This window comes from Diospyros lotus, chromosome 5, assembly GCF_014633365.1.
Source record: "Diospyros lotus cultivar Yz01 chromosome 5, ASM1463336v1, whole genome shotgun sequence".
Lineage (NCBI taxonomy): Eukaryota > Viridiplantae > Streptophyta > Magnoliopsida > Ericales > Ebenaceae > Diospyros > Diospyros lotus.
Genome location: NC_068342.1, coordinates 499,328 through 520,085, shown reverse-complemented (window position 1 = coordinate 520,085; position 20,758 = coordinate 499,328). Strand labels below are relative to the sequence as shown.

The 20,758-nt window shown below is 38.8% G+C and overlaps 2 protein-coding genes across 2 annotated transcripts; one reads left to right on the top strand and one right to left on the bottom strand.

Moving 5' to 3' along the window:
• LOC127802378 (uncharacterized) lies at positions 1-1,399 on the top strand. The gene is made up of 3 exons (XM_052338141.1): positions 1-549; positions 625-896; positions 981-1,399. Exons 1-3 carry the CDS (start codon positions 85-87, stop codon positions 1,225-1,227), a joined length of 984 nt encoding a protein of 327 aa, XP_052194101.1. The 5' UTR covers positions 1-84; the 3' UTR covers positions 1,228-1,399.
• A 699-nt stretch (positions 1,400-2,098) lies between these two features.
• Positions 2,099-20,301, bottom strand: LOC127802377 (uncharacterized). Its single transcript, XM_052338140.1, has 2 exons — positions 19,260-20,301; positions 2,099-2,465 (listed from the first exon to the last, which is right to left on the bottom strand). Exon 1 carries the CDS (start codon positions 20,116-20,118, stop codon positions 19,267-19,269), a length of 852 nt encoding a protein of 283 aa, XP_052194100.1. The 5' UTR covers positions 20,119-20,301; the 3' UTR covers positions 2,099-2,465; positions 19,260-19,266.
• Between the last annotated feature and the right edge of the window lie 457 nt (positions 20,302-20,758).

Here is a 20,758-nt window from a genome sequence, read left to right as displayed (position 1 = left end):
TCCGCTAACAAAGAAAGAAAGAAAGAAAGAAAGAAAGAAGATAGCAACCATCTTACAGACAGAGAGAGAGAGAGAGAGAAAGAGATGGAGGGGATTGAGCACAGGACGGTGACAGTCAACGGCATCAACATGCACGTCGCGGAGAAAGGGCAAGGCCCCCTCCTGCTCTTCCTCCACGGCTTCCCGGAGATCTGGTACACCTGGCGCCACCAGATCCTGGCCTTCGCAGCCCTCGGCTACCGCGCAGTCGCCCCTGACCTCCGCGGCTACGGAGACTCCGACGCTCCGGCTTCCCCTTCCGCCTACACCTGCTTCCACGCCGTGGGCGACCTCGTGGCACTCATCGACTCCCTTGAAGCCAGCGAGGCGTTCGTCGTGGGACACGACTGGGGCGCCATGATCGGCTGGTACCTCTGCTTGTTCCGGCCGGACAAGGTGAAGGCCTTCGTCAGCCTCGCCGTGCCGTTCCGCCCGAGGCATCCCAAGATGAAGCCCGTCGAGACCATGCGAGCTTTCTTCGGAGATGAATACTACATGTGCAGATTTCAGGTATGTATATAATTCATTTTGGATTTCAAGTGCTTTATAGACCGACCGTGATGGTGCCCCATGCCATGCAAGCAGGAACCAGGAGAGATGGAAGCAGAGATTGCAAGATATGGCACTGCCGAAGTACTCAGGAAAATTCTAACTGATCGGAGGCCAGGCCCCCCTCGTCTCCCCAAAGATAACCCATTTGGCATCTCTGCTGACGCTGCGTTGCAGCTGCAGCCCCAGCTCCAGCTCCAGCTCCAGCTCCCCTCTTGGTTTCAGGACGAAGATCTTAAATACTACACCTCCAAATTTGACCAAAAGGGCTTCACCGGAGGGCTCAACTATTACCGTGTCTTGGATCTGTAATTCAATACGATCACACTTTTATATATATATATATATGGTAATTGTTATTAATGAAGATTTTGATTGTTTGGTGGGGGCAGAAACTGGGAGCTGACAGCGCCATGGACGGGCATGCAAGTGAAAGTGCCAGTGAAATTTATTGTGGGGGACCTAGACATGACTTACACCACGCCTGGGATCAAGGAGTACGTTCACAGTGGGGGGTTGAAGAGGGATGTGCCGCTGCTGGAGGACACGGTTGTCTTGGAAGGAGTCGGCCACTTCCTCAACCAGGAGAGACCTGACCAAGTCAACAAACTCGTTTATAGCTTTATCAATAAGTTCTGATTGATTTTTTGTTTCACCTCCTCTTGTCTTTGTACTTCCACCTAGTATCTTCACGTTAAGCAACTCAATCTATAATAATACATATATTGGATGTGTGTAGGGTTTGTTAAAGAGTGTACCCTGTTGTTAAGTATTGATTATTCCAGTAATTTATTATGCTGTTTACTAGGCATATCTGAGGTTTTCTATGTATGATTTTTGCACGTTCAAATGGGGTAAAACATAATTAAAGCACCATGACAGATTTTGTGATATTTACGGCTGTGCAAAGCTGAATCAATGCAGATGCCAACTAATTCAGTGATCAGGGCAAACATGAAAAAAGATTTGTTGTCCTCACCTATAAGGTGCTAGTGTTCGAACCCTGATTTTTGCAATTCCTAAATTTATCTCTTTTGCTAGTATTGTGAAGCATAGCAACGAAGATATCCGTGATGGACCATTATTTAAGAATAAAAATTAAAAAAAAACTGACAGACAGAGAGAATACGCTAGAGCCTAGACCAATTGCATTTAGAGTGCGTTTGATTAAAAGTTAAAAAGTGGGATGAAATTTCAATTCTATAGAATTCCAATTCCTTGATTTCAAGAAAAATCTTCACTTTTTGAACTAAAATAAAATTCAAATTCCATTAAAAATAAAACTTGTTTGATAAAATTTCATAAAATTTGGATAGAAAATGAATTTCGTCCTATTTTCCATCACTATCAAACGCCTTAGTGAAATTACATTTTCCAATGTTGTAAAAGTCCACCAATAGTGCAGCCACAAACAAAGGATTGGATCTATTTCTTGGGTCCAAACCCAAATGCTTCCAACAATTACGTAATCAAATAACAAAATTTCAAATTTCAAATTTCAAATTCCAAATGACAATAAGTGATCCTTATCCAAATATATTGGAAGAACGAAGTACAGAAGTAGAAGCTGCCCAGCAATCTCACAAGGTGTACCAAATGCATGGTTCATCAATCAGACATGAAGTGCTCCATGCTCAGCTAATCAAAATGGTAAATTTATCAACTTAAATTCAGTCTAGAAGAAGCCTGTCATTCTGAAATATACGGTTGATGTCATAACAATCTGAATTTAAGATAAGGAGAGGGAGGCCTAATAGAAACTTCTCACAGATACAAACCATTAGCAAATACAACCATCATCTATTCAAAAAGCCTAGGAAGCCGTAAAATGGCTGAATGACATCTCTTCACCGCAGCAGCACTAACCAGACTAAACCCTGCAACAAAACATGTGCACATTAGAGATCATGCTCGACAACACTTTCATATACAATATTTAGCACTCCCACAACCACCAAGAGTTGGCAGTAGTCCCAAAATATTACAGCATGACAAACATGCAAGCAATTACCTGAACGAAAAGAAAATACAAGTTATCCTCCATTTTGTCTGTTACAAAACTCACTTTAGTACATCAATGAAATGAAACTAGAACATTCTTCTCCCCTGCCCAATTCTCCTACCTCTTCTCTCTCTCACCATCTTACACTTTCTTCTTCTTCTTCTACACTCCCTTCTTCATTCCATGCCAGTTTGTCTCAGTGTTAAGCTGTTTCAGGGCTTAAAGTTATTGTGTAGAAAATGAACTCATCCCAATAGTCAAGGTTAGCAATATTTGGTTCTTAGCAAAAAGAAAAAAAAAAAAAAAAAGATTTCCTCTACGTCTCTTCAATTAGAGCATTTTGAATTTGGATTATATACACACCAAGAGAATGTTGCCATCTTGGAAATAACAATATGTTTCGAATGGCAGCAAAACTGGCTTTTTAGTACTCCCTAATAAATTATTTCACTACCAGCTTTAACAGATCAGGAGCTCAGAACCAGCAAAAAAATAAAAATCAAAATTCGGGAATGAGTTTAGGAACAACCTACAAGCCTGGGACAAAGGAGGCTCAGCTTTTAAGTCTGTCTTATGGGAGTTCAACAGCTTTGGAAAGATAATCAGATTCTGACAGCTTTGGAGATTTAAGATGGAATAGGAACACTCATGGAAAATGGAGATTTAACGTAAACATGGTTTAGAAGATGAATTTCGAGAGACCAAATACTACCAAGAATTTGGATTTATTGAAGGGGATCAGCTCAAATGGGAAAAACCAGCTGGGCCAAGGAATTGTCAGGTCCTCATATCTGACAAGGTCAATTCTCTGCTACTTGAGAGAATTGGGGCAGAACTTAGGGCAAAATGAGAGGAAGATTTGGAGAAAGAGAGGAAAACAGAAGTAGGCAAGAGAGAAAGGAAGATCGAAAGAGAAACAGAGAATTTCTGGAAAAATGCTTCAATAATCTTTCATTCAGCTGGATTAGGTTTTATACTAATCCAGGTGGTTATGTTTGGCGCCAATAAAGCTGCGAATACAAAGTACAACTTTGAACAGCTTGTTACAGTACAACTGCTGTAACTACCATGCCAAAAATACCAAGAAACCTATACAAACATTAGGTTCCTGATTCTCCACATGAGATTTTTTATGCTGGTCTAGATAGGTAATCTCAAGTTCTCAACTCTTTCCCCATGGAAGACTATTTCATAATGAAGGGCTCCTACTAAGATAGCGTCTTTCATTGGTCAACATCTCCAGATTTCATTCCCCCTTAGGTGACATGGGTATCTTCCAAGCTGCTGTTCCATGCATTGAAGAGCCATGGAATCTAATTCCAATTTCCTTCATTGTGATGTACTGTGTATTTTGTTTATTGTTTTGCCCCTGTAGCTGTGATATGGCATATCTAGAGATAAGAAATTTTATTGGTCAATAAACAAAATCCATTTTCTTGCGAGCAGCAGTGAGTGGTTGTTTCTTCATCAAACCACCTAAAAAAAATATTAGGAACCTTTGAAATTTAAAAATTAAAATAGCAACCATGCTAGTACCAAACATCTAGACCTAAAACCAAGTTGTAGCCGCTCTTCCTCCTAGTTGAATCAAAGAATAAGCTAGTAACCACAGATAAGAGTATTAAAGTGTATCATTACAAACATATAGAAGGAGCTGAAATTAGTGGTAACAGCAATCATCAGCAATGGCTTAATTAGCATATTCTTCATAAACCCAAGGAGGTCAATTGATTCATATCAAATCTCAAAAAGGCAACCATAAAAATCGAAAGGCAAACAATAAAGAAAGCTTATGACAATAGGTTCTACATGGACACTTGGATTGAACGGGAAAATAAGTTACATGTAATGCCCCAACCATTGTGCCACAATTACTTAATACTGGCCGCAACAAACTCAAAACAGAAAGCAAACCAAAAACAAATTGGGAAATATTACCTTTGACTATGAAAACTCAAAGTCAAATTCAATCAACTAAATGGCAAATTATTGCACAAAATAAATAGCATATCTTCATCAATTTAGTAAAATTAGGGCAAATAATATTTCATCTAGAGCATATATAATGTTTACAACCCAGGACACACATGGTCTGTTCAGTTCAGAATCGTTTCAGACCTAGAAACAAATCAATGTACATCCGTTTCATTAGTTTGGACCCAGAAACAAACACTACAGATAGTTTTTCTTTGCTGACTTCTTACATTTTGCATGGTCAATTTAATTCTAGTTATACTAGGGCCTTGATATACACTATTCTCATATTTTAATTTCGGACAAAAAGCTGACTCAAAATTTTCATATTACTTCTATTTCTTGTCAAATGAGTGGCCTTTCATCTAGAAATCCTACCAATTGTTGGCAATATATTCAAAAAACTCATTGTTATTACTCAAATAAGCATCTTGGTACCTTGCATATTTGTTCATAGGTCAAATAAGCAATTGTTGATGACTCAAATGATGGATATGCAAGCAAGATAACTTTTATGTTATTTTACATCTCCATGAATCTAAGAACTTTTTCCCACTCTATCTAAGAGTTATCGATATTTATCAAATCTCTTTATACGTAAAGACATCCTATTGGACCAAACAACAAAGATATTGTTAAGAAAAGAATCGTCGTTAGGTCGGTGGAATTACAGATTGGAAGCATAATTATCCAGGCAACAATGATAATGTCTTGTACTTGACTACTGACTCATTTTTTAAGGAATGCAAAAGAGAACTTAAGCATGCGACTGTAAGATGAAGATGGCCAAATAGATTCTGTAATCTGTGTGACTTAGCAATTCTTCACACCTCTAACCTTATCCATGATTCAATGAAGAGACAATATATGTTTCTTATACCGTTCATAACTTGTTTAGGAATAAGTTGAATAACCAATCCATTGGGCAGTTGGAATATCACCCAAAAAAATATGCAACAAATCTTGGTATTTGGATTTGGGTAGGTGTGATCAGGGCACATATTGACGTTTTTACTTGTGCTTCTTCATACTTGTCCAACATGCAGTAAATTGGGGTTTAAAAATATTTTTTGATGAAGGTGCAGGAAAGATTTTGGCTCATTTTCTCAATGAGCAAGGATACAAAATCAAATGTATTATGTTTCCTTCTCCCTCTATTCAATGTCTTGAAAGTTGAATTATGTATCTATAAACAGACTGATTGTTTTAGTGTTTGTTTAAAGATAAAGCTAATATTATTTAACATCTTGAGTTAGCCACAAGGAAAATAAACATAGTTTGCACTTCCCACAAAATATTATCAAAATCACATATACAGTTCATTCTACAATGATTTACAATAAATTATAAATAATAAACATTGACATGTACGAAAAAGGGCCACAAGACGGTAGCATAGTAAAGCAAAAGAGGTTTGTCGAAGCACATCTTTAGCGTGTTGATGTTTTGCCCGAGTTAAGTGTGCTGGAAGCTTAGAAGAAATCAGAGGAGTCAATAATGATGATCAAGTGGCAATTAGTGTGCAGAATGTTTCTGTAATTAACTAAATATACCAAGGGTAGTTTAGACTTCATAGAGTTGGTTATATCCCTACCTTGGTCCACCCCATAGTTTATAAATATGAGGGCAGGGGATCAATTGTCATCATCAATCATAAATCATTTCATTCTCTTGTTCGAGTGCAATGATAAAGAGAGAGGGCTGTGAAAAGAATAGTTCTTGGAGTCTTTTGAGAGAATTATACTCGGGTTGTAAGAGAGAGCAAGTGATTCATTGTACTAATTTCTTTCATTCTTAGTGGATTGTTCTCTCAGTAGAGTTGCTGGATCTAGTGCCATTTCCGTGACATGAACCAGGCCCTAGGGTAAAACCAACGTGCAAGACTTGTGGTTTGATCTTCCTTTCTCTATTTCAATTCTATCTTTCTTTTACTTCCTAATTTTGTGTATGTATTGTGGTTGATGCAGTGAGCATTTGAGTGAGTTATTGGATATCGACAGTGCTTCGATTTTAACAATTTGGTATTAGAGCCGGATCACTTAATCAAGAACCACCAAGAAACCTATAGAATATTTTGTTTGCCATGGCTTCTGCGGCCCCTGCTGCCTGATATGATATTAAAAAGTTTGATGGCATTAATGATTTTGGACTTTGGAGGATAAAGATGAAAGCCTTGATGGGAAACCTAGGGTTTAAAAAAGCCTTAGAACACCAAAAACCATTGCTTGAAACAGCTACTAACAACAACACAATATATCTAGCCTTTATCCCACTATATAGGGTCGGCTACATGAATTCTAGATTTCCATGTATTTCTATATTTTGTTATATCTTCATTTAGGTTCATACACTTCATATCAAACTTTAATGTCTTTCCCAAAGTCTTATCGTGTCTGCCTCTATCTTTTTTTTTTTTTTTTTTTACTAATTGTTCCATTTCATCAACTCTTCTCACATGAGCGTCTATTGGTCTTCTTCTCACATGACCAAACCATCTTAGTCTAGTCTTTCTCATCTTCTCCTCGATTGACACTACTCCTACCTTATTACGAATAACCTCATTTCTAATTTTATCTTTTCTTGTATGGCCGCACATCCATCTTAGCATGCTTATCTCCGCTACGCTCGTCTTTTACTCATACTGGTATTTGACTGTGACGCAACGTGTAGCGCGTGTGTGAAAAAACACACCAAAATAAACTCTTGAAAGAGCAAACTTCAATGGCCAAAGCTTGATTTTCAAAAAGACGCAAAAACAAGACTATTTTGCTAAGAAAACCCAAATAGGTTGCTGAAATTTGATTGATTAAAACTTGATTACAAACTCTAGATCCTATGCATATTTATAGTATTTGGCTAATCCAAATCCATCTAATATTTGGAAAACAAAATCCAACTAGAATCGTAATAGAAATAAATCCTAATCAAACATGAAATAGAATCCTAAATCAAGTAAAAACATGAAATAAAATCCTAAATCAAGTAGAATTTTAAAAACTTAAGAAATATTAAAATATTATTCCGACATGGTCGGGTCGGCTTTGGGCTGGGTCTTGATTGGTGACCGTATCATTCACCTTCACTTTAGAAGAATTCGTCCTCGAATTATGATCTGGGTATGACAACTCAACGTCTGGCAAATACAAAGAAAGATCAGCAACATTGAATGTTTTGGAAATACCCATATGATTTGGCAAATCCACAACATAAGTATTATCATTGATCTTCTTTGTAATCTTGTAAGGACCATATTTCTTTGGCTTGAGCTTGTTCTGTTGTCCTGTAGGAATCCGTTCCTTCTTCAAGAATATCATGACTTCATCTCCAACTGCAAATACCTTGTGCTTCCTATACTTGTCAGCTACTGCCTTGTACTTCTTATTCGCCTCATGCAACTTTTGCTTGACATCTTCCTGAACTGCTTGAACGTGTTCAGCTAAGTCACTAGCTACAACACTGAAACATGGTGCCTTTGGCAATTTTACCAAATCCAATGCATGATTAGGAACTTTCATGTATATGATAGAGAATGGTGATCTTCCTGTTGAGCTATGCACGACGTTGTTGTAGGCAAATTTCGCTTGAGCTATGACCAGGTCCCATTGTCTTGGCTTGTCTTTGCAAACAATGCGAATCAGATTTCCTAAGGTACGATTCACCACCTTTGTCTGTCCATCAATCTGGGGATGTGCTGTGCTACTGAAATTCAAAGATGAATCGAACATTCTCCACAAGGTAATTCAGAAGTGACTCAAAAACGTTGTATCACGATCCGAAGTAATAGTTTTAGGGACTCCATGTAGTCTAACAATCTAATTAAAAAACAGTTTAGTTGTAGCTACTGCATCTGTCGTCTTCTTGCATGGGAGAAAGTGCGCCATTTTGGAAAACCTGTCAACCACTACAAAACAGAATCCATACCTCGTTGGGTTTCGCGGTAGACCCAACACGAAGTCCATAGACAAATCTTCCCAAATAGCATTGGGAACAGACAATGGCATGTAGAGACCGACATTAGAAGAGTGCCCCTTAGCTGTTTGACATATATAACACCTCGCCACAATAATAGAAACATTTCTCTTTGCTCTTGGCCAATAATACCTTCCCATAACAGCTTCAATAGTCTTGTCTCTGCCAAGATGCCCTGCTAAGCCACCACTATGCAAATCCCGAATAATTTTCTCACGAAGAGATGTGCAAGGGATGCACAACTGAGTCATGTACATAGAAATCTCCTGATGGTTGCTGAGTAATGCATTGTTCCCACATATGTTTGAAATCCTTGTCTGTCGCATATAATTCTTTCAAGCACTCAAATCCAACAATCTCAACACTAAGGGTCTTGATCAAATTCACACGCCTACTCAAAGCATCCGCCACTCAATTATGCTGTCCCGACTTATGTACAATTTTATATGGAAATTTATTAATAAAAGCAGACCATCTAGCATGCATATCACTCCTCAATTGCCTTTGGCTACTCAAGTACTTAAGAGCTTGGTGATCCGTGTAAAGAACAAATTCTTTGGCAATCAAGTAATGTTCCCATGTCTTAAGAGCCCTCACTACTACATAAAACTCCTTATCATAAGTAGACCACTTTCTTCTGGCTTCATACAACTTCTCACTGAAAAATGCAATTGGTCTCCTCTTGGGACAACACATCACCTATACCCACTCCACTTGTATCACACTCAACCTCAAACAATTTGTCAAAGCTTAGCAAAACTAAGACAGGAGCAGTACATAATTTCTCTTTTATCAAGGTGAAACTTTGCTCTTGTTCTTCACCCCAATGGAACTTTCCTTTCTTTAAACACTCAGTAATTGGAGCCACAATACTACTAAAGTGTTTGATAAACCGCCTATAGAAAGTTGCTAACCCATAGAAACTTCGCACATCACTGACATTTTTAGGGGTTGGCCACTCTCTAATAGCTCGGACTTTTTCCTCATCTACCTTTACGCCCTCTTTGCTTATAACAAAGCCCAAGAACAACAAGCTCTCACTCATAAAAGTACACTTCTTCAAATTAGCATAAAGTTTGTTTTCCCTCAACACACTCAACACCTCCCGAATATGCCCATCATGCTCATTAATAGACTTACTGTATATCAAAATATCATCAAAATACACCACAACGAATTTACCAATGAAAGGGCGTAATACTTGGTTCATTAGTCTCATGAAAGTGCTTGGTGCATTGGTTAGTCCAAAGGGCATGACTAACCACTCAAACAACCCATCTCTCGTCTTGAAAGCTGTCTTCCACTCATTTCCAGGTCGAATTCTGATTTGATGATAACCACTTCTAAGATCAATTTTGATAAAAATCACAGCCCCATCAAGTTGATCAAGCATGTCGTCGAGCCTAGGAATTGAAAATTTATACTCAATAGTAATTTTGTTGATGGCTCTACTGTCAACACACATCCTCCAACTCCCATCTTTCTTTGGTGTCAATAATGCTGGCACTGCACATGGACTCATGCTAGTCTGAATGTACCCTTTTCTCAACAATTCCTCTACCTATCCACGCAAAATCTCATTCTCCCTAGGACTCATCCTGTAGTGTGGTAGGTTAGGCAAGCTAGCACCAGGAACCAAGTCAATGTGGTGTTGAATATCTCTCATAGGAGGTAGCTCATTAGGTAACACATCAGGAACCACATCATGAAATTCCTCCAACAATCCCTGCACCTCCACTGGAATTTAATTCACCTTCAGTGGCTCACTCACACTCTCTCCCTTGATAACCAATAAGTGAACCTCTCGAGTATCCTTACACTCTCTCACAAACTCAGTGTGTTTATGTGTAATGGTAAGAAAATTTCGCCCCTCCACTTTAGAAGCTTTGGTTTGATTCTTTTCCACTATGGGTAACAAAGTAGTTAACGCACACCTTCTTTCTCAAGCTGATATGTGTTCTTCCTACCCGAGTGCTTAGCATCCACATCAAATTGCCAAGGCCTCCCAAATAAAATATGGCAAGCATCCATATCAACAATATCACAATAGACTTCGTTGGAGTACTTACCAATAGAAAAAGGCACCCTGCAACGTTCATCCACATGTATGCCACCAACTTCTTTGATCCATCCAATCATGTAAGGGCTTGGATGTTTTTCAGGAGTTAACTGCATCTTTGCCACCACGTCTCTTCCTATGATGTTCTCCTGACTTCCAATATCAATAATCAACTCAAAGATTTTTCCTTTCACCGTACATCTCGTGCGAAAAAGCTTATGCCGTTGAGTAGTATCTTCATTCTTTTGAGATAGCATTAACTTCCTCACTACACAGGTATATTGCCCATGTCCATAATCTTCTTCGTCATCCTCCCCATCAGGCCCGCAATATACTTCCTCTTCAGCAACATCTTCCTCTTCCTTTTCTACAATGTTAACTGTTTTCCTCCTTGGACAATCACTAGATCGATGCCCAACCTCATTGCACTTGAAACATTTTAAAAGAATAGGCTTTGCATAAGAATTAGGGGATTTTGGAAGATTAGAAGTAGTAGCTCGAATGTTTCCCCCCGTTGTAGCCTTATTAGAGTTGACTGTATGGGGTGGATTGGAGGGTTGCGCTCCTTGAACCGACTTGCCTTTATCAAAAGCTGGTTGTTTATTTTCATTCCCACTATACCGACAATAGTTGTCATTACAAGATCTCTCACTCAACATTAACTCAGCCTTTAAAGCTAAGTTCCTTGCTTCTTGCACACTCAGAACCATCTGAACCCCAATTTTATCACGAATAGCAGGCTTCAATTCATTCAAGTAACGAGCTACTTGTTGATTGTCACTTTCTAACAATTGGTTTCTCTCCACCAATCGCAGAAACTCAGAGGTATATTCATTTACACTCTTCATTCCCTGTGCACATCTTTGATAAGCTTCAAACATATATTGTTCATAGTCGGGGGGCAAAAACCTACCTCTTAACAGTTGCTTCATTCATCTCCATGTCTGAACTGACAGTCGGCCTTCCCTCAATCTCGTTTCTCTTAATCACTCCCACCAAACAGATGCACCGCCTTTCAACCTGTAAGCCACTAACTTTACTTGTCGTTCATCTGGGATCTCCATGTATTTGAAAAAACGGTCAACCTTAGTGATCCAATCCAAGAACCCCTCAATATCAAGATCTCCACTAAAGGTAGGAATATCAACTTTTAGTTTATACTCATCGTTGCCCCAGTGGTTGTGCTGATACGCATTCCTCCTAACCCCTCTACCACTAGGATTAGCTATTGCTCGACCAAAATCATCCTCTTCATCGCTATCTTCAATCACTGGTCTTCTAGGATTAACAAGGACATGATTAATGGGTGGTCTCCCCGCTCCGGCTTGATTCACCCCATTATTCAGGTTCCTATCATCATCAACTCGTAGTAAGGTGCCCAATTGGTTGCTATGTTGCTCCAATCGCTGCTGGATAGTACGAGTTACTTCCCGTTGTTCTTCGATTTCTCTCCAAACTGCGGACAACCCCTGATCACCGTCACGAGGCTGGTTGCTACCGTTACCTTCAAGATTGGCCATCGGATTGGTTGATTAATCGCTCTAATACCACATGACGCAGCGTGTAGCGCGTGTGTGAAAAAACACACCAAAATAAACCCTTGAAAGAGCAAACTTCAATGGCCGAATCTTGACTTTCAAAAAGATGCAAAAACAAAACTGTTTTGCTAAGAAAACCCAAATAGGTTGCTGAAATTTGATTGATTAAAACTTGATTACAAACTCTAGATCCTAGGCATATTTATAGTATTTGGCTAATCCAAATCCATCTAATATTTGAAAAACAAAATCCAACTAGAATCCTAATAGAAATAAATCCTAATCAAACATAAAGTAGAATCCTATATCAAGTAGAAACATGAAATAAAATCCTAAATCAAGTAGAATTTTAAAAACTTAAGAAATAGTAAAATATTGTTCCGGCATGGTCGGGTCGACTTTGGGCCAAGTCTTGATTGGTGACCGCATCAGACTGTCCAACATTTTAAGCCATACAACAAAACTAGTCTTATAGTTGTCTTATAGAATTTTTCTTTCAGTTTTAATAGGATTTTACCATCACATAACACCCCCGATGCATTTCTCCATTTTAACCAACCAATTCTATGCGTGACATCCTCGTGAATTTCTCCATCTTTTTGAATCACTGATCCCAAATATCGAAAATGATTTTTTCTTTGTATGACTTAGTCTTCTAATTTTATTATAATATCCTCCACTCTTGCATTCTTACTAAATTTACATTCCATATATTCTGTTTTCCTTCTACTTAATTTAAATCCCTTAAATTCTAAATTGTTTCTCCACAACTCAAGCTTAGCATTCACTCCCTCTTTTGTTTCATCCACCAACACACACTATGTCATCTGCAAATAGCATACACCATAACACCTCTGTCTGAATGTGTTTAGTGAGTTTATCTATTACTAGAGCAAATAAGTATGGACTTAGTGTAGAACCTTGATGTAATTTCATTGTAATTTTAAACGGTTCAATATCTCCTCTGCATGTTCTGACCCGTGTCTCTGCACCGTAATACATGTCCTTAAGGGCATGTATATAGGCTATTTGAACTCTTTTCTTCTCTAAAACCCTCCATAATACTTCTCTAGGAACTCTATCACAAATTCTTTCTAGATCTATAAATACCATATGCAGGTCTTTCTGATGATCCCGATACTTTTCCATTAGACACCTCAATAGGTATATAGCTTCCATTGTTGACCTATCAGGCATTAAACCAAATTGATTTTCTGAAACGTCTGTTTTCTTTCTGAGCCTCTGCTCTATTACTCTCTCCCAGAGTTTCATAGTATGGCTCATTAACTTAATTCCTCTGTAATTTTCATAATTTTGAACATCTCCTTTGTTCTTGTATATAAGAACCAAAGTACTATTCTTCCACTCATCTGGCATCTGTTTTTATTTAAGGATCGGGTTAAATAATTTCGTTAGCTAGGAGATGTCCTCTTCTCCCATGCATTTCCATGTTTCTATTGGTATATTATCTAGTCCCACCGCCTTATGATTTTTCATCTTTTTTAATGCTTGTCTTATTTCTTTTGAACTTATTCGTTGATAAAATGTATAACTCACGTTCCCTTCAAAGTTACTAAGATGTCCAAACCTAACTCTTGTGTCCCCACCATCATTGAATAATTTTGTGAAATACTCCTTTCATCTCTCCTTAATCGCTCCCTCATTCACTAATAAATTTTGGTTTTCATCTTTTATGCATTTCACTTGGTTTAGATCCCTTATTTTTCTTTCTCTTGCTTTAGCTAATTTATATATATCCCTTTCTCCATCTTTTGTATCAAGTCGTTTATATAGATTCTCATATGCTTTTGACCTTGCTTCACTAACAGCTCTTTTTGCTGCCTTTTTCGCTTCTTTATAATTTTTTAGGTTTTCTTCATTGCTACACTGATATACAGCCTTATAGCAAGCTTTCTTATTTCTAATTTTCAATTGTACCTCTTGATTCCACCACCAAGACTCCTTAAGGTTAGGGAATGTACCATTTGTCTCTCCAAAGACTGCTTTTGCCGTGTTTCTCAGGGTAGTAGCAATTTCCCTCCACATTTGGTTTGCCTGAAACAGCTACTAACGAACAAAAATTAGAAGGGCAAGAAATATGTGAAAATGCCTTTAATACCCTAATCTTGAGTCTAGGGGACAAAATCCTAAGGGAAGTGTCCAAGATGGAAACTACTTAGGCATTGTGGTCTAACTTAGAAAGTTTATATATGACTAAGTCTCTCTCGAGTAGGTTATATTTGAAAGCTAAGTTCCTTACTTTCAAAATGCAAGAAGGGCAAAAGCTCCAAAACCATATTGATGATTTTAACAAATTATGCCTTGATTTGGAAAACCTAAATATATCATATGAAGAGGAGGATAAGGCCCTAATTCTGTTGCATTAATTACCTAAGTCATATGAGCATTTTGTGGACATTCTAAAGCATGGTAAGGACACCATATCCTTAGAGGATGTTATACGTGCTCTTAACTCTAAAAAGCTATAGCAAAAATTAGAGATGAAGAAATCTGCTGGGGATGCCCTTACAACTAGATATAGATCTGAAAAGAGAGAGCCTAAGGCAAAGGGGAAGGCTTGATAAAAGTTAAGAATTGGTAGGAAAAACTTTAGATGTTTTCACTACTATGAGGAAGGGCATAAAAAGAAAAATTGCCCCAAAGAAAAAGCAAGATTTTTCAGATAAAGGCAAACTAGAATTCTCAAGCTCTATATGAGTTTGACTATGATAGCTCAGATGCACTTGTGGTATCAAGTCATTTGGATAGAGAGGTGTAGGTATTAGATTTAAGTTGTTCTTTCCATGTGTCACCCCATATAGAATGGTTCTTGAGTTATAGAGACATTGGTGGGGGAAGGTTCTGTTAGGGAATAACCAAGAGTGTAACATAAAGGGAATTGAGGACATTAAGCTTAAGATATTTGATGGGTCAGTCAAGGACCCTGTCATCAGTAAGATATGTCTCAGACTTAAAAAGAGGAACCTGATTTCCTTAGGGGAGCTAGCTAAGAGTGCTATAGTTACAGTGGTCATGGTGATGTTCTCAAGGTAGCTAAGGGATCACTTGTATGTATGAAGGCAGTCCTGAAAAATGGGATATTTGTTATGATAGCTTCCACATTATGTGGGGATGTGGCTGAAGGTGAAAATAAGACCTATGAGTACACAAAGGTATGGCATTTTAGGATGGCTCATATGAGTGTCCAAGGGCTTAGAGAACTAGTTAGTAAAGGGATTTTAGGCTTCTGTAAGGTAACAAATTTAGACACATACGAATCATGTATCTATGGAAAATCTGCAAAGGTAAACTTTCCTAAGAAGGCACTCCATACCTCTAAAAACCCACTTGAATATGTCCATTCGAACTTATGGGACCCTAGTCAAACCCTAACTCATGGTGGAGCTAGGCATTTCCTTTCTATAATAGATGACTATAAAATGGTTTGAGTCTTTATTTTGAAATCCAAAGATAATACATTTGATGCATTTAAGACTTGGAAAACTATGATTGAAAATCAAAGGGGTATAAAATTGAAGGTCATTAGGACTGATAATGGTCTAGAATTTTGTAATAAGGAATTCACCTAATTATCTAAAGAGAGTGGCATTCTAAGACACCTTACTGCCCCCGATAATCCTAAGCAAAATGAGTTAGCTGAGCGCATGAACATGACCCTCCTAGAGAGGGTGAGATGTATGTTGTTTCATGCTAAGCTTCCAAAAGCATTTTGGGGAGAGACTGTCGCTACAACAACCTATGTGATAAACCGGTCACCTTCATCAGCCATAGGTTTTTAAGACACCTTATGAAATGTGGAATAATCATAAGTCAAACCTAGATCATCTTAGGGTGTTTGGGTGTACAGCTTATGCCCATATAAAACAAGGTAAATTAAAACCTAGGGCTAAGAAGTGTGTGTTTATTGGTTATCCATCAGAGGTTAAAGGGTATAAGTTGTGGAACTTAGAAGAAGAAATGCCTAGAACCATGGTAAGTAGAGATGTAATTTTTTATGAGAATTCATTTATTAATCAAGACAAGGAAAATAGGGATATGAAAAGGAAGGCAAAAGTTGTAAATTTTGAACAATAACAACAGGATGATGTTGTTGCATATGATATTCCCTTAGATCCTATTCAGGACTAGCCAAGTGCTGGTGAAGGATCCTCAAGCCGAAATAGCCTTGACAGATCTATAGATGTGAGGGATTCATCGAGTTATGATGAAGACTAGCACATGGATAGTGCTGGTTCATCAAGTACAATAGGAGATTTAATTGAAGAAACGTAAAATGTAGGCTGAGATAGGCAAAGAAGAGTTAGTGGGCCACCAATGAGATATGGTTTCTCTGATTTAGTGGCATACGCACTGCTAAGTGTGAATGAGATGGCTGGAGAAGAGCCTCAGTCCTATGAAGATGCTATAAACTCAAAGGAATCTCAGAAATGGCAGGTTGCCATGGAAGCTAAGATGGAATCCTTGAAAAAGAATGAGACTTGGGTGTTGGTAGATAGACTCTTGGGAAAAACAATAGTAGGTTGTAGGTGGTTATTTAAGGTGAAAAAAGGAGCTAGAGTTAGCCTTAAGCCTAGGTATAAAGCTAAGCTACTAGCAAAGGGTTTTACCGAAGTAGCAATGGTAGATTTCAACGAAGTGTTTTCTCCGATTGTGAGACACACTCTTATAAGAACCTTGCTAGCTATGACAGCCCATCTAGACCTTTGCCTAGAGCAAATGGATGTTACCACTGCATTCCTCCATGGCAAGTTAGAAGAAGAAATTCTAATGGATCAACCTAGAGGATTTGAAATTAGGGGAAAAGAGGACAAGGTTTACTTGTTGAAGAAATCCTTATATGGACTACAACAGTCTCCTAGGTAGTGGTACAAGAAATTTGACTCATTTATGCTAAGTCAAGGGTTTATAAGAAGCTCATTTGATTGTTACGTCTACCTTAGGCATGTTTCCTCTAAAGTAGCAATTTACCTCCTGTTATACGTAGATGACATGCTTATTGCAAGTCATTCACTAGCTGAAATCCAAAGTTTAAAACTGAAACTTAGGTCAGCCTTTGAGATGAAAGAATTAGGTGAAACTAAAAATATTTTAGGGATAGAAATTACTAGGGATAGACATAACCGAACCCTCCAGCTATCCCAGAAAGCCTATCTACAAAAAATCATAAAGAAATTTCATATGTTGGATGCAAAAGTGGTAAATGTACCCTTTGCACAACATTTCAAGTTATTGCATGCCCAATCTCCAACGGATGAAGAGAGCCTAAGAGATATGAAAAGAATTCCCTATTCTAATACTGTTGGCATCCTTATATATGCTATGATGTGTTCTAGGTCGGATTTAGCCCATGCCATGAGTGTGATAAGTAGATTCGTGGCTAATCCAGGGAATGAACATTGGACAACTGTAAAGTGGGTGTTCAGATACCTAAAGGGGTCAATTAATAAGGTCCTAGTCTATGGTGGAGCTAAGGAATCAGAAGAACCGAATATTATAGGCTATACAGATGCAGATTATGCATCAGACCTAGATAGGAAGTCTTCCACTGGCTATGTGTTTTAATTATGGAACTCAACAATTAGTTGGAAGACTAATCTTTAGCTGGTTGTGGCATTTTCAACCACCGAATCAGAGTATATAGCAGTGACCAAGGCTGTTAAAGAGCCATTGTGGTTGAAAGGTTTGGTCAGTGAGCTCCTAGGAAATAATGTGAAGGTTATTCTAAAGTGTGACAACCAAAATACTATACACTTAACTAAAAATCAAAGCCACCATGACAGAACTAAACATATTGACATTAGATAACATTTTATAAGAGAAATTCTTGAGAAGAAAGAAATTGATCTTATTAAAGTTGCAGGTAATGATAATGGAGCTGACATGTTCACTAAAGTTGTTCCCATGTCTAAACTGCATCATTATTTAAGGTTGTTACAGTTTTATGTTGTTTGATTGATTACTTTTTAGGTTTTCAGAGAGAGCAGAACAAAAATGATAAAGTTTCAGGTTTTACTTGAGGCAAAATGGTGGAAATTTGTTGATGTTTCGCCCAAGTTAAGTGTGTTGAAAGCTTAGAAGAAATCAGAGGAGTCAATGATGATGATCGAGTGGCAAATAATGTGCAGGATGTTTCTATAATTAACTAAATATACTAGGAGTAGTTTAGACTTTGTAGAGTCAGTTATATCTCTATCTTGGTCTGCCCCATAGTTTATAAATATGAGGGCAAGGGATCAGTTGTCATCATCAATCAGAAATCATTTCCTCTCTTGTTCGAGTGCAGTGATAAAGAGAGAGAGCTGTGAGAAGAATAGTTCTTGGAGTCTTTCGAGAGGATTGTACTTGGGTTAAGAGAGAGCGAGTTACTCATTGTACTGATTTCTTTCATTCTTAGTGGATTGTTCTCTCGGTGGAATTGCGGGATGTAGTGCCATTTTCGTGACATGAACCAGGGTAAAATCGGCGTGCAAGACTTCTGGTTTGATCTTCCTTTTTCTATTTCAATTATGTCTTTCTTTTACTTTCTGATTTTGTGTATGTATTGTGGTTGATTCGGTGAGCATTTGAGTGAGTTATTGGGTACTGGCAGTGCTTCGGTTTTAACATAGTGTATATTTAATCTATTAATAAATAAAAATAATATTTCCTTAAATAGCTTTTATTGAATTATGATTCTGTTCCTCATAGTCCTTGTCGATTTTCGACTAGAACAATTAAGCACTTACAGAATAGAACTAAGTCAAGATCACAAGCAACAGCGGAAATGGGAACTTGAAAAACATTTAAGGATATCTTTTTCAAGAATGTTTCTTTTTTGTTACTCAATTTTCAATGGGCATAAAAAATATTCATTCATTGAAAATAATTAACAACAGCCTGGTTAACCATATAACTCAGTAACAAAAACATAAACAACATAAAGCCTGAAGGTTGAGGTATTGTAGAAAGTTCTCGCATCTAACAAGTAGAATCACGATAAAGAATATGCATAAAATAGAGATCAAGTTCAAGCACACAAATTGAAAGACATTTTCAATATCTAATTCTTTTCCTTCTCGATAAAAACATATAAATGCTAAATTTCCTTTTAAAAGAAGATACAACATACCAGATCACTACTGCTGCTGATTCTGCTGCTGTTGTTGAGGGTTTGGCGGAGGCGGCATCCCTGGGCGAGGCGGGCCATAGACCGGAACAGCACCACCGGGCGGAGGCGGCATCCCGGGTCGAGGAGGCGGCGGGGCTGGCATTCCTGGCCGAGGTGGGGGCGGAGGTCCTCTCATCATCTGCGGAGGCGGACCCATGGGTCTCTGTCCAAACTGCGGCGGCGGAACCTGGAACTGAGGGGGCGGAGCCGACCCCGGCCTTGGAGCAAACTGCGGTGGCATTGGGGGCGGCGGACCGCGAGCCATCTGCTGCGGCGGCTGCCCCGGGTAACCCGGCATCTGCCCCGGCGGCCGAATCACTGGAGGAGAAGCGGCCGGGTAAGTCATCGGCGGGGCGGACACCTGGGGAACAGGGGGCCGGGAGATCTGGGGCTGCATCATGCCCGGCGCCGGGCCACCAACGCCGCGAACGGGGCCGGCTAGGCCGGGCTGCGCCTGCACCAGCGGCGCAGTGGGAATTCCACGACCAGCGGCGCGGCCAATTCCGGGACCAGCCAATGCGGCGGCGCCAGCAGCCTTGGCTCGGGACTCCTCGGGAGGAGGAGGCCCCTCGACCGTCATCGATATAACCTCCTCGCCCCTTAGAAGAACCAATCCCAGAGTTCTACGCTCTTCGCGTTCTTCGTTCTTCTTGCCCTTGGCGGGAGGCAACTTGCGGAACTCCTCGCAGTCGCCGAGGACGAGATTCATATGCCTATCGAAGGCCATGAACTTGCCGACCAGTTGCCTGCCGTCCTGGATCGTTACACGCATCCTATAGTTGATGAACTGAAGCATCTTCGAGCTCTTGGACATCGACATCTTGAACCTTTTGGAGTGCCAACTCCGACGAGGAAGCTTGAAAAGGCAGTAGACCGAAGAAGAAGAAGAAGAAGAAGAAGAAGAAATAGGGTTTTAAGCGAAACCAATTTTCCTAGGGTTTTGAGGAAATTCTGAAGCAGCGGGAAGAGGTGTCTATTACTATTTCCAGGGCAGCATTTGCTGTTACTACTTTACTTACAAGTACTAGCATACTAAAGCATTTATCAATTTTATATTATTATTATTTCCACTCCTCGGCTATTATTATTATTATTATTATTATTATTGTCAACCTAATAATAAAAATATTTATCCCAAGGCCAAGCCCAAATCCGTATACAGACCAAAGCCTAAAGCTATTGCTCTTACCCGTATACATAAAAGCATTGTTTTAAAAATCGGACCGGATCGATCGATTGGACCGAAAAAATCAGAAACCGATGGCCTATCTGGTCGAATTTGACATAAAAAATCAAATCTTCATCAACCCGGTCGAACCGGGAACCGGATTGACCCCGATTTTTTTCACCCTCACACTTATTTTTAAATTTTTAATTCTTAATTAATTTTTTAACAACATATATAACAATTATATATAAAATATTAGTTATATATTAGTTAATAATAGCATTTCTCACAC

What these genes read in the sequence shown, in the direction of transcription:
- LOC127802378 (XM_052338141.1), top strand. Translation starts at nt 85, where the DNA reads ATGGAGGGGATTGAGCACAGGACGGTGACAGTCAACGGCATCAACATG. An exon ending in ACTACATGTGCAGATTTCAG is followed by an intron (nt 550 to 624) that starts GTATGTATATAA and finishes CCATGCAAGCAG; the next exon opens with GAACCAGGAGAGATGGAAGC. An exon ending in TATTACCGTGTCTTGGATCT is followed by an intron (nt 897 to 980) that starts GTAATTCAATAC and finishes TGGTGGGGGCAG; the next exon opens with AAACTGGGAGCTGACAGCGC.
- LOC127802377 (XM_052338140.1), bottom strand. Translation starts at nt 20,118, where the DNA reads ATGTCGATGTCCAAGAGCTCGAAGATGCTTCAGTTCATCAACTATAGG.